The sequence below is a fragment of the Cottoperca gobio genome, chromosome 5 (genome assembly GCF_900634415.1).
Source record: "Cottoperca gobio chromosome 5, fCotGob3.1, whole genome shotgun sequence".
In the NCBI taxonomy this organism is placed as follows: domain Eukaryota; kingdom Metazoa; phylum Chordata; class Actinopteri; order Perciformes; family Bovichtidae; genus Cottoperca; species Cottoperca gobio.
In genome coordinates, this window is record NC_041359.1 from 14,685,794 (window position 1) to 14,700,456 (window position 14,663).

Below are 14,663 nucleotides of genomic sequence, written 5' to 3' on the forward strand. Positions count from 1 at the left end.
GTCAACACACTTAATTGTCTCCAATTGCTTTGACATTAATTATTACCATTTGTCCATTATAATGTCTGTTCGTGTTATCAAGGGAAGCGAAGCAGAGGATGAAGTGAGGCAGAGTGAGAGAGGAAAAGCAAAGGGGTGAGGACAGAAATAACCAGAGACAGGCATGGAGTCCTGTTAGCCAAGCGTTGCAAAGATCCCATTACCTCCCACGTTCACAACAGCATGTAGGCTATATCACATATTGATTTCTTCAAAAAGTCAATCTAACCTCTTTGTAAATATTATGACTGCTGTTCAATCCTCGAAGCTGAGGCTCCCCAAAATACCATTCCCAGTATCTCCTTCTTTCATCTTCACCCTAGTTCAGGGAGACGCAGAATCAAAAGACAGATCAGTGTGTTATTGGTGAGACTGAAGGGTGACACCAGACTTTAATAAAATATTTGACATTTCAGTTTGAGCCAATATTTAATAGACGCAGCCGGGGACTTTTTATTCCATCCCAAGAGCAACAGTAACAGACTAGTACTTGCCTACTAATAATTGATGCTGATGTATTCCAATATGCATGACTAATTTAATATTCTGTGCTTTTTACCAAAAAGGAAAGTGGTTGAAAAATTGAGCATACAATTGTGTGTGTTCTTCTGAGGCATAACCGAAAATATGGAAATGTGAATCTTGGTACCAACTCATCCAATAATCAACAGAAAGTGGAATAAATAAACGGCAGACAACATCTCTTTCTCCTGCAGGCTCTCTGGGCGCTGTCCTCTTATATATATATAGTTTTTTTTATCTTAATTCAATCTTTATTCGCCTGCCACATCCACGGGAGCACTAAGAGAGCAGCAGTCCATAAAATAATAAGCCCATCAGCACAACACAAATCCACGCACACATGGGAGCATGCACACACCTACATGCACACGTACACACACCAACTGTCTTTCTGTGTTATATACAGTTCTCCTATTATTCTGCGGTTACTCTGTTACTGTGCATGATGGAAGCATGTCAGCGCTCACACTGTGAAGAACATGTTCATATTAAAGTGGACAGACACATACAATACAGATGGTACTGTGCTTACATCTCAGTCATTATTTGTACAATGGATAAAATAGTGAAACACACACACACACACACACACACACACACACACACACACACACACACACACACTCACACACACAAAGTAAGCTTTTGTTGCACACTTCCTGTATCTAAAATGAGCCCGAGCCACTCCATGTATCATGCTACATGTATCTGTTGCATGTTTCTGAAATGTATGTGCTAGATAATTCCTTCAATTTAAATGTAGCGCTCAACATTTTGTTGAACGGGTCAGGGTGCATAAACACAATCTGCTGAGAGAGTTAGCCCCCCCGGCACAGTTAATGTATTGATTTTACAGCGCTGCGGCATGATAAAACTATTTCATGAATTCCAATGAGACTCCTTCACCAGACTGCTGCAAAAGGAGCAAAAATACAATCACGGCAACGCAGAATATGTCATTGTGTTCGTTGCTTGTATAATGCATTTCTTTCAGATTGATGGCAGGTGGTGGCGTGTTGTAAGGGTGGCATGGCTGTGAATGTTGCCGCTTTAATCTCCTCTCATTTAGAGCGATACCTTGTTCCACCTCAGTGTAAAGAGCACATTTCTACTGCACACGCATATCAGGCTTTATCTTCAGTGTGCATATTGTGATGGTATGAACAGGTTTATATCAAGACATACATGATGTACGACATGGCTTTCTGGTTGTTTTTTATGGGCATACACGTCACTACTACTACCACTGCTGTGGCCAGACTTGTTTTTCAATTTATTGGCTTAATAATATATCATAAAATTGAAAACACCTTGGCTACTTAACCTTAAGCAATGGCGTGTTATCTGCTTCAAAACGCCTTTTGTTACAGTGTGTGATGTATATGTTGCTGAATGATTTGATTAATCTGTTCATCTATAAGATATCATACATTCTCCTCACAGCTGATCTACATATAGATTGTTTTATCTGACCAACAGTCCAAAACCAAAAAAAAAAGATTCCAACTTTATAAAACGAAAATAAAAGCAATACATTTACACAGTTGAGATGGAAATGTTTGACATTTTTTGCTTGATAACTGACTTTTATGATTAATGCCACAGTGCTTTATAAGGGTGTTAAAATGGAAAATGACAAGACCTGGTCAGGTTTATGTACTTATACTAGGGCTGGGCAATATATCGATATTATACCGATATCCGTGATACAACCTTTAGATTAAAACATCTTAGATTTTCATATCCTAATATGGCACAAGTGTTGTCTTTTCCTGTTTTTAAAAGCTGAATTACAAGAACTGAACTTACCAGACTGCTCTAGCTGTTCTGTCTCATTGTGTAAATATTTTGTGTAGGCACCAATCATCAGTATTATCGATATTGAGGTATTTGATCAAAGATATTGTAATATTTGATTTTCTCCATATCAGCCAGTCCTAACTTATACAGACTAAGTAACCTCAGTTGTGTTTGTATATGTGTTGTATTTATATTTTGCCTTTAGCTAGACTTTGACTGCAACTGGTTAGTTAACCACCAGGCAGTTACACTCGCATGGCCAACAAAGTAACCACCACTTGCACTTGCGATGCAAGGTTTCACTTTACATGAGGAGGTACAAACCGGTTGAATTACATCACAGTGCAGTGGGACTCGGAAGCTTTCCCATTAGTTTATTTTCTGTAAACGGCTGCCCACAGAGAAAAGAACAAAAATAACTAACACGTTGTCATATGTCAATACAATGTCTAAAATAAAGTGCTATCACTAGTCATGATTCAGCACCAGGGGTTACATATCGACCGCAACTTTGAGTGAACGGGCAGAGAGGCCACAGGCTGATATGTTGTGTCTGATGGCTGATGGTTGTGTCGCGGTGCAACAGAATGGGCAACGGGGCTCAGTTCAGCACCAGCCAGGCCCATCTGCTTGTCACCTGGCCTTGGCACGCCGGAGACTGGGTAATGACAGGGAAAGAATGGCATCAGTGGGCAGACGCTGAGAGGTAATTACTGACTGGAATCCATGCAGAAACAACACATCTGGATCCATGAGTCAAAATGTGGAGAATTATACACTTATACCTGCCTCAATTCATGATTTCTATCTGTCAGAACCTGCATATCAGCCTGGAGACTGAAAATCCTTGACTCCAACTCCGCACTCTCTGATCCTGATGTTCTCTGCTCAGAGGCACAGAGAAAATTCAATTGTAATTTAGGCAATGGAAAGGGAGAGAAAGAGAACAGTGCTGATACACCAAGACAATCTGTGGGGAGAATCAGCCATGGCAGCACTATAGCTTCAGTGTTGAGTGACGCTATCCTGGCTCGTGTGTTACTCCCCTCTACTCCATCACTGCTCACACATTCCTCCTAAACCCCATTACTGCTGATCAATGCCGCTTCTTTCACAGTTCGAGAGAAATTATATGCTTGAAAGTGATATTTTCTCAGCAGATTTTAGTGCCGAAGCTAGCACAGTTCTCGATTGTGAGGGTTTACATTGGGGCTGTGGAAGATGACCTATAATGACTACTAGTAATAGAATTCTGCATTGCCTTATAATTAACATTTAGCCCCTTCAAAATAACTTGGAAGTCCCATTAAAGGACTATTCTCCTCTATGAGAAATAGATTGACCAGAGAAGTTAATGAAATCCTGCAGTTGATTTGCAGGCATCAGCCGTCACCAAATGACCCTCCTTCAATCTCCAGCAGGGGTGTCTCCGTCCGTGAGCCCGGGGGAGTGGAGACGTGGGCCACATTTTGACTGACTTTCCGTCCTGCATCAATGATCGCTTTTACAAACCCCATCCGCTCGAAAGAAAGAAGCCGCTCCACTGTGTGGAGTCTCAACCCCCTCCCCCTTCTCCTCCTCACTCCCTCAAATTAAGATTTCAGTAATTAAATTGATAAAAGTCATGCATGCCAATATGCCTCATGGTTCCAGACCTGATTTCATACGCCACACAGTTGTGGAGAGCTGCAGAAGTTCTACCTTTGATGTGGCATTCTTTATTATTGAAAATAATTGGATTCTCTCTTTTTCTCTCTCTCTCTCTCTCTCTCTGTCTCTCTCTTTCTCTCTCTCTCTCTCTCTCTCTCTCTCTCTCTCTCTCTCTCTCTCTCTCTCTCTCTCTCTCTCTCTTTCTATCTCTCTCTCTCTCACTCTCTCACACACACACACTTTGCCCGTGTTCACTCTGGGCGCGCTCAGTTAATCGACCTCTTGCGAGGCAGTACTGGTGCCGAGTCTCTGTTCCATCCTGGGGGGCGGGGTGCTCCAGCATGCACCCAGGCAGCGTGCTGAGGGACATCACTTCAACACGGGTCAGGGGTCATGCTGCAGGTTGGAGTGGCTCCTGCCAGTGAGTGGGAGCGGTGAGACTTGTGGGAGCAGTGGCAAAGCCTACCGGGGCTCTGTTGCTCTACCTCCATATCAGCTTGGCCGAGCATGAGAAAAGAGCCTCTCTGGCCCACAGGCAGCTGGCTTCTCTCCACACTGAGCGGAACGGCTGATAATCAGCAGAAAGAGACCCCTGATGATTACTCTGCCTCTGCCTAAGACGGCTGCTAACTGCTTGCCTGCTCACTCCTCAGAATGTCAAACTAGTACTCACATTTGAAACCCTCCTCCCCCTTCCTAGTCTGCTATAGAAACCCTACAATGTCCATCAATCTCAGCTGTCTTTGTATCAGGGGTAAATGTGAATTTAATTGCCACTGGAACAGAATGAGGGAACTTTTGATTTCCCTCTGTATGTCATCCTCTATCAACGGTGGACAGATGTTATGTGTGCGCCTCTTCCAGGACACAAGTTGTCGGGCCTTGCTAGTTCAGTCCCGTGTCTGCCTTGTGGGCCTATGCGGTGCCGTGCTTGACACACAACCAGAACAGCACTATTTTAGGAGTTGCTTTGCAGCAGAAGCATAATGGTCTTAAACAGCTTGTCTCTTCCCCCCCAACAAAGGGGATGCCAGAGTAAATAATGTGTTTGACGCCCAACTGATGAGTCATCAAAGGAGCTGAACGTCAGCGATCTTATTTTACTGACAGTACTTAGCTCAGCACAGCCTCTCCAGGTCAACACCACTCAGGCTGCTCCTTCAGAAGTTTATATACATTTCAAGTGAGCAAGTATAAAGCATATTAGACTGTATGAGTCAGCATAACATGACTGCAAAATAAGTTTTTAAAAAATGATGAGTCATGTATCCTCATTTTACGTCCTAAAATGTTTTGTTTTTTCTTTAAATAATTACAAAAGTGATCACTTTTGTTTCTTGAAATTATTATCAGTATCCTAAACAATCAAGTAAGGCAGTGTAAAGTAGATTACATCACTGCAACAAAGTGGTGTTTGATTTGGGAACTATTTGCTCATGTAGATTGGTAATATCTGGATGTCAAAAACACAGAAATCTCAGCCCTTCTAAAAATAATAATAATTGGATGTTTGGTGCTGATGAACACTTGTATGAATCCTCTGTTTCCACACAATATGTTAAGTTTTGCACCTTTTAGACTTTAGTCTTGGGCTTTACAGTGATGCTTGTTTGCTTAGGAGGCTGTGCAGCTTAGTGCAGGCCACTTTTAGCAAATGTGTTATTATATACTTAGATCATAAACTACCAATTACTTTGGCTTATGCAGTAATTATTTAGAGTGTGCATTGTTATTCAGTAAAGAGGAGTATCTCTGTTGAAGTCAGCCGACAGTAGCTGTAGCCAACACTGAAGTATATAACACAACTTATTAACTCTTCTAAGCACATAAGCCTTTTCAGTATTCTGTAGCTTAAGTGGGCTCAGCCATGGTCGCTTCATAATATTATGGCTCAGCTCATTGTGTCTTTGGCTCCTTTCTTTACAGCAATTCTCAAAGATTATGGGAACAAATTAAAGTCCATTCTTTTTGTCTTTTCCACAGGTATATTCAAGGTGCATCGTCTCCAAAGGACATGGTCATCATTGTGGATGTGTGAGTATCTTACTCCTCAGTCTCTCTCACTGCCTCCTCTTTCAACATTTCCCCCTGGCGGGAGTTGATGTCTGCTTCAAAGGGCGCTAGTGCCACCTGTTGGTCTGAGGAAAGCCTAAAGTTAGAAGAACGCTGCTCATTTTCTCACCTTAATTGAAGTCCACTTACTCTTGTATCACCATCTAAAACATACAGACGTGATTTTTTTAACGTGTGCCTAAAAATGTACGGATTTACTGAGAAAACGAAAGCAGTCTTTCACAAATTAGGACAGTGGACACGAGCAGGATTACGACATGTCTAGTATAACTGAGTTCCTAAGTGCTTCAGTGCATCTTTTTCTGCAGGAGTGGAAGTGTTAGCGGACTCACTCTGAAGCTGATGAAAACCTCCGTAGTGAAGATGCTGGAGACTCTATCAGACGACGACTATGTGAATGTGGCCAGGGTAAGTGGAAGCTTGCATCACGACTTGCGATTAATGATACATATCACTCCTGAAAGCACCAATGACACAAATATTTGCAGTATTCTTTAATCGGGTGGTAATCAAGTAGGGAGTCGGTGAACGTCACAGAGTGCTCATACTGCTCCCAGTTGTTTGCTTGCAGTGGAAATACTGTACTTACCCTCATTACAGTGTATTTACTTTTCCTGCACCACCGTTGTCCGTGTGGGATTGTTTCCTTCCCTCTCTGCTGATTACCAAGTTTTCTATTAGGACTTATGTTTAGGGAAACATTGACGTTATCCTATATTGCAGGACAGATAACACAAACACATCCACATGCTCCTTGTGGTGGCTCTGTTTGGAGACTTCCTTCGGTAATCCTTCATAATCCATTGCTCTTAGCCACTGTATGCCTCTAAATCCCAGCTCTAAGGGCAATAAATGAGCAGAGTAGTCTGGGTGGGAATGCATCTGATTTCCAGCCCTATAAAGAAGTGAAGGCTTACAAAAGCTGGCTGTGAATTATTTACAAACATAAATAACCACAAAATGAACTGAAAATAATCAACAATCTGTGTCTCTGGTGTGATTCAGCCCTTTTCTTTATGACAAACTGCTTCACTTCTGTAATGGGGATATAATTAGTTACGATAATACAGAGTTTATTTCATAGGACCTTTTTATTTTTAGTCATTTTAGATAATGTTTGTAACCCAGCTTGCTTTTTCTTTATCTTGTTTCGCAGCTACTGTATTACCTGACATTTTAAGAAACAAGAAATGTGATATTAAGAAGTGACACAGTGATGAATATTGAATATGTTGCTCTTAATACTTTTGTGCATTTGATTTCGGTGTCTGACTATTTCACTATTTAAATATACCACAACACCAACTCGTGAGAAATGTCAGCTTTTCTCGCACATAATATTTTATATCAATCTGTCCTGAAAATGTCAGTAGATTTTAAAGTTGACCTTCAACGAGAAACAGCATTTGAAACCTGCTATTACAGACATAGTGGGTTTCATAACGTCATACGCCACACACAAACCTGCACACACAGTTTTAGGCTAATTCGGTGGATGAGATGAGGCAGATGATATTACCTTGGCTGAGTTTCTGTTCAGTGGTTTGCACTGGCGTTTCAGGTGCACCTGTTCTTTGTGTGGAAAGTTGTAATTACCAGGGTTTACTGCCAGCCAGCCAAGCAGGGCAGCTTACATCTGCACACACCCACGTCTGCATCCTGCCGCCATGAACTACACACACATTTACAGAAACACACAGAGATACACAGTCTTACAACAGTTGGACACAGATTTGGTGGGATTTTTGTCCGGAAAAGCAAGTCCATTATACATATATAACATGCTCATGTTTGTGTTTCCCCTTGTAGTTCAATGAGAAGGCCGATGCAGTCGTACCATGCTTCAGGACTTTGGTCCAAGCCAATGAACGGAACAAGAAGATCTTCAAGGAGGCTGTCAAGCATATGCAAGCCAAAGGAACCACAGATTACAAGTCTGGCTTCACATTTGCCTTTGAACAGCTTCTCAATGTAAGAGCCAACAAGCCTTTTAGGGAAGGGCAATGCAAGGGTGGATGTTTGTCTGTGTGCCTCCAGAAAGTCTTCAATAACGTGCTGGAACTATGAACTAAAGCTCCAGCATGTTATTATACATCCTGTCAAATGCAGTTAATTCCATCTGAATTAACTGTGATAAAGCGGTGCTGACAGTGAGCGGTCCAGGTTTGTATAAGACATTTCCAGAGTTCTGTCATTGTCGAAGGTAGGTCTGATAATAACTGCTGTTGCGATGGAGTGGCGCTAACGTTTGAAGCAGCCAGTGCCGTGGCGAGGTCTGTCAGCATCAGGCCTTCCATGTGCTCTCGACACAGGTGCTGCCTCAGCTCCGTATGCTGCTGTGTATTTTAAGAGGCTGCCACCCTAATGGGCTCTGATGGGATGATTGATGAGCGCAGCCCAGAGGAGATCAGCCACAGACACTTTATATTCCACTGGTGGGCTTGGAGGCAAAGAGCCAAGTGCCAGATGCCCCCCCCCCTCCCACACACACACACACACACACACACACACACACACACTCACCCCACCTTCCCTCGACAGCAGAATGAGAAATAAAAAGGCCTGTTTAATCGCTGTCTGCTGCAGACTCGCTCCCATGATTGGTGGCAGAGGCACAATAAAAATATGTAATTGTAGCAATATTATTTATCTTTATTAGAATCTTGTCAGATTGACATGCCCCTGGCCTGCATATCAATGGCAGCTGCCGTGCAGGCAGGCAGAGGGAGTTTGTGTCAAAGCTGTATGCTATGAGCAGTTAGTGCTGAAATCAAATTTAAGGCCAAAGTAATGTTGTATAGTTAATATGAAATCCTAAAATTGGCATAAAATTAGGAAGAAACCAAGAAATTTGATGAAAAGCTAAGAATAAAGGCTTAGATTGGTAACAAAATGTGTGAATAATATTTTTACCTCAGTATGGAGGGATATACTGTACATTTACTTCACTTTAACCTCCTTCATTAAGCATTTATGACCAGTATATAAGCAAACCCTATAATATGGTTATAAGCAGCTATAAAGGCATTTTTAGGTGTTTAATAATGTGCAGTCCTTGTCAACAGTTAAATATATTATATATATATATATATATATATATATATATATATATTCCTTATATTATTACAACTGTCTTTTACAATATTGTCGATCCGTCTCTGTTAATACACTTATCTGTGGACACAGAAAGAATTATACATCAAATAAATTGATAAACATGTATATCTGTGTGCTTATAAATGCTAAATAGTAAATATGTAATATTTTGTACTGTGTTAACTTCCTCTTTGCTTCTTTGATATGTTTCCCAAACTGTTTTAAATGATGTGTTAGCATAATCACCTTCCACTTTCAGTCTTGATTTTTCCCTAACCTGTCTCCCTGCCTCTTCCTTTGCTCTTCTCTCTTCATGTGCTACAGGAGAGCAGTGCCCCGAGGGCCAACTGCAATAAGATGATAATGATGTTTACAGATGGTGGGGAGGATCGTGCACAGGAAATCTTTGAGAAGTACAACTGGCCCAACAAAACGGTGAATCCCCATAAGGCTGTTATCTATTCATGTGCATCGCTCTGCCAGCCGAAGAGATCATGCATGTCCACAAACTGTTTTAGGAGGTCCATTCCTCCCACCCCCCCAGTCTCCCACCCTATTCTGCTGACATTGTCTCATTATTGCACAGGCAGTTGTGTTAGTTAGGCTGCCGGACATGCCAAGCACTCCAATCTGTGCACATAACGTCCTCTCCATGCTTTGTTCCTGTCCATTTTGGCTTTTTGATTCTTGATTTATTTTTTCTCTTGTGATTCATCTCTTTGGCCTTTTTTCAACTCTCTCCTTCTCTCGCGCTCCTAGCTCGCCTCGTATAGGAGAGGCATGATAGAGATCGCAGAGGAGGCGTATCTCTATAGAGAGCGGAGAGCGAGAGCGCTCTGATATAGCTTAGGACGTTAGTCTATCTGCTACTCTCTCTCGCTATTCTCCTTCTCTAGCTCTCTCTCTCATCCTCTTCGCTCTCTCTCTCTCTCTCTCTCTTCTCTCTCTTCTCTCTCTCTCTCTCTCTCTCTCTCTCTCTTCTCTCTCTCTCTCTCTCTCTCTCTCTGTCTCTCTCTGTCTTTCTTTCTCTCCTCTTCTGTCTCTTTTGTTGTTTTGCTGCTGGTGTTAACAGCTCTGACCCGCTGACTAATTAGCCACTTTATCATCAGAGCCTATAAAATTACATCCAATAGATACTCAGTTTGCCTCTTTGTTCCAGTCTGGCTTTCACAGCGTCCCCTCCTTTCCCCACCAAAATGTATTCTTATATCCATTGCTATCCGGTTCCCTCATGACGGCTGCTGTCATACAGGAATAATCTGCAGTTTGACAACTCTTTCGCTGCAGTCTTGTGTAGAAGACACTTGTGTGAGTTGACTGGGAGTCTAATCTAATCATACTCAAGATTAGTGCATGCATTGTAGTTTTCACATGATGGTGACCTTATTGCCATCCAGAAGGAGGTTTGTGTGTCTGTCTCTGCAGGAAGTTTGTTTTTATTCTGTCTGTTTTAATTCTGCCATTGACGTCATATGATTTTTTTTTTTCTCCATCCAGGTTCGCGTGTTCACCTTCTCTGTTGGCCAGCATAATTATGATGTAACCCCTTTGCAGTGGATAGCCTGTGCTAATAAAGGTATGTGGACAAGATGTTTTCATCAAAGCGTTTGTTTGTCAAATATAATAGAGAAAAATGGGTTGGTGCAGCGTTGGTGGTTCATCAAGTCAACATGATCCGATAGCAGTTAAAGGAAACCCGAGCAAAATGAATAGATATTAAATGCTGGTGAAAGACATTGTCTCAAGTCAAGTCATTCTCAAGTGGGAAATTCAAAGCCCAGCCAATCTTAACAAATAATTATAAATGAGTGTGCTCCTCAAGGCTAACACATACAGTATAGACAGACGTGTTCACATACATGTAGTTTGACTAAGGTGTACTCCAGGACCCTGTGACATCACAGTTGGGTGGGATTACAGGTGCTACAAAGCACACCTGAGGAGGGATGACACGAGAACTGATACTTCGATACCAAGTCGATGCCAACATTCTGAAAACGTATCGTAGGTACCACAGGTACCGCCAGTGTTTGAGACAAACGTCGACCCGGGAACGATAGAAAATGTCTTTGGGACGCAGCAAACTCACTCTGGACGCACCCTGTTGTTCCCTGATAATGCTACGTTTTGAACAATGAATCCGTGTTGAAATCGGCTGGGAAGGTAGTTCACTTTAGCTGTTAGCAGCCGATCAATGGAGGCTCCATAGAGTTGCACTTTGGTGTGTTCAAGCTCTATTACATAAAAATGACTATTGAAGGTAACTTATGACGTTATCATTTTGTGTTCAATTGTGATCTTGTAAAAATGTGTTTTTGGAGAGTATATATTGTTTGAAGGAGATGTTTTCACAGCAATATAAAATAAATATTAGAGAGGGAATTGTGACTTGTTTAACTGCCTCGCAAAAATCAGTATGCAAACATTTATAAAGGAGTGTAAGTTGAGGTACATGGGATTTATTGTTTCTGTTTTTTGCCATGGTATCAAATTGGTATCAAGAATTGTGGAAATCCACAGTATTGGTCGCGACTACTGAATCTTTGGTATTGTGATATCGCTTCCTCTCAGTGATGTTGGCTGTGGTCAGAGGTGAGACACATTTCAATCTTTCAAGCAGAAAAGGGCAGCAAAAAACTAAAGTAAAGATATTCTTTAAACATTTTTTGGGGAAATATTTATAGAATATAATAAAATATTCAAACCTGCCTACCCCATTACAAACCCATCAACACTAAAATGTATCCAGGTGTTTGTTTTACTGCATGTGATGTTCAAATCAATATTTTATTAATCTAAAGCAGCCACAGTCCCTAAAATAACCCAGCAAACAGGCAGCTCTGCCTCTGACAAACAGTCTGACAACCCGCATGATTCAGCTGCTCTTCCTGTTAGCTACTTTGTCTGCATGAATCTCATCTTGACTCACCACATTTAATCCCAACCTAACCCAGTCTGCTGTTTCTGTGCTTAGTGTGGAACACTGTTTTTCTTTTTCTTTAATCCACAACCCACTTCTCTTCCTCTCTTTTGTGGCTTGATTTAATATTGTTTCTCAATGTTGCAGTTTATCTGAAGCTGCTCCTTTTTATGAGGCCTTTAGCTGTCTGTGTGAAGCCTCGGCTAATGGCTGCTGCTGATTATCTTATTGCCAGTGGAGCCAAGTGCTTTAGAAGTATCTTCCCAGAAGTTGTTATTAATTAGCAGGAGGAGTCTGGTAGCAGGATGATTACTGTGCCATCTCCCTGTCAGGCTGGGGAAAGTCCAGGATTACGCCTTTGTGCCAACATGCTCTCTGCTGTTCACAACTGTAGTGATTACCATGGTAGTAAAGTCTGTGCCAACATAAGACAATAGTGTTGACACACCAGCCTCAATGGAGCTGTCCTCTCATATCTTCAGTACTTATTACTCTTTGGTATCTCACTCCAACAGAGCCAGCTCTCTGACACTTCCACAGGCCCTAACCCTTCACCCCCAACAAACACACATTTGACAAACAGCAGTAACACACACACACACACACACACACACACACACACACACACACACACACACACACACACACACACACACACAGAAAAGTAGGCCACTTGGAGATGCTAGCTGTTGTCTCACTTGAGCTTCAATCCCATTTTAAGAAGAAAATTACCTTTCAGTGACTCTGAGGACAATGGAAAGATTTCTCCATGCTCTCACACAGTGTAACAAAATCCAAAACAGAAAGGAGAAGGGGAAAAAGGTGACATGGAAGATAAAAGCAGAAAATAGGATATATTGAATTGGTGATCATAAAAAAGAGCTGTTTATAACCCAAAAATATGATAAAATATCCCATAAATTTAAGTTGTCCGTCCGTAATAGGAGTACAGTTATATGTTTATTGGGTAAACTTATACCAGTTTACATGCTGTCTCAACACAACTCTCAATACGAATTCTGAATATGTATAGACAGCAGTGCTTGCTGCTCTACGCAGCAGGAAAATGCGTTCTCATACTTGACGCAGGATATGTTTTATGTACATTATACTTGCAACACAATTGCTTTATGTTGAAAGCACCATTTAGTAAAACAAAAAGTATACTCTTGTATTTGTCTCAAACCAGACTTAAATGACTTCATATATCTGAGGATGACGGTCTAACAGTACAGAGGTCTTATGTAAATAAGTTTTCAGAAAGGAAATAGGTTATTGATTAAATTCATAATTACTCCTCACACAGCAGGCGCTTGTTGTAAAACTCCACAGCACAGAGAAGATCCTCGTTACAGTCTCCATTTTTAGTTACCGCAAATGTTTCCCTCTCTTTCCACCTCTCGCCGAGCTTTGCCCTACACCCACAAGTGCCAACTCTGTGGCGTGCTGCCAAAAGCACTGGGACAAACTGCTGCTCTGAACGAAACTATAACAAAAAGCTGTGCCCTGTGTGTGTGTGTGTGTGTGTGTGTGTGTGTGTGTGTGTGTGTGTGTGTGTGTGTGTGCGTGTGTGTGTGTGTGCGTGTACGTGTGCAAATGTGCAAATGTGCAAATGAATGAGACAGAAAATGAAAATCTCAACATGAACCACTGTGGCACAATGTATCAAAATAATGAGAGTCATCTCAGCCTTTTAACATTCTGGGGATGCTGTCTCCATTTTGCCGCTCTTTGTATAAACACTCTTGACTTTAATAACTTGGGGAGCGACATGGTTATTGACCCAGTTGGTCACTCTCCTCCATTCCTAATCAGCAGCAGTGGTGCCTGGGGCTCAGCATTTCCAATGAGCCTCTACATTTACATCCTACAGTGCAACCACGAGTGTGGAGAGGTCAATGGCCACAAGCTCTACCAGGCCTGCTGTGCCCAACACCATCAGCTGGAGATGATGGCATTACGTGTACCTAATAACGTGGAAGAGATTAGAGTCCAATCTACAAATGGATCGCATTTGTACACACTGTGACTGTTTAACCCTTGTAAATGTAGACAGAACATGGCACCATGCTGGATGCAAAGTTTTCTGTTGAAATAGTGTATTGATTCTCTTCTCTTAATCTTCAGGTTACTACTTTGAAATCCCATCGATTGGAGCCATCAGAATCAACACCCAGGTAAAGTATATGGAGTGTGTACAAGCTACTGAATGCACCTTTATGAATCGTCGAAAAACTGCAATTTTGAATGTTCTATGCACGAGAGCATTAATATAATTACATAATGCTATGTAAAGGTATACCAGAGTAATGTCTGCCTGAGCAGAGAATGAAGTCACACTCCCTCGGTGTGTCGTAATCCGAGCTTCTCTGTGCTTTGTTTACGTAGCCGGTTCGACCACGCATGCATGTTAGTGCATGTGAGACCTGTGTGTGGTTAGCTAATGGCCACCGCTCTGCACTGCACTGCACTCATACGCTGGTTACCGCTGATAACGCCGTCCCAGCAATGGCTGTACAATAAGACCTGGATGTGACGCTGCCACTCGCTTTCCTTGCTTCCA

General features: G+C 41.9%; 1 protein-coding gene across 1 annotated transcript in view; it reads left to right on the top strand.

Moving 5' to 3' along the window:
* Window positions 1-14,663, top strand: part of cacna2d2a (calcium channel, voltage-dependent, alpha 2/delta subunit 2a) — a 139,683-nt gene that overhangs the window by 105,360 nt on the left and 19,660 nt on the right. Inside the window, 6 exon segments of the mRNA XM_029430692.1 lie at window positions 5,995-6,045; window positions 6,393-6,492; window positions 7,894-8,055; window positions 9,505-9,615; window positions 10,678-10,756; window positions 14,228-14,277. Coding sequence (XP_029286552.1) covers window positions 5,995-6,045; window positions 6,393-6,492; window positions 7,894-8,055; window positions 9,505-9,615; window positions 10,678-10,756; window positions 14,228-14,277 — 553 coding nt within the window.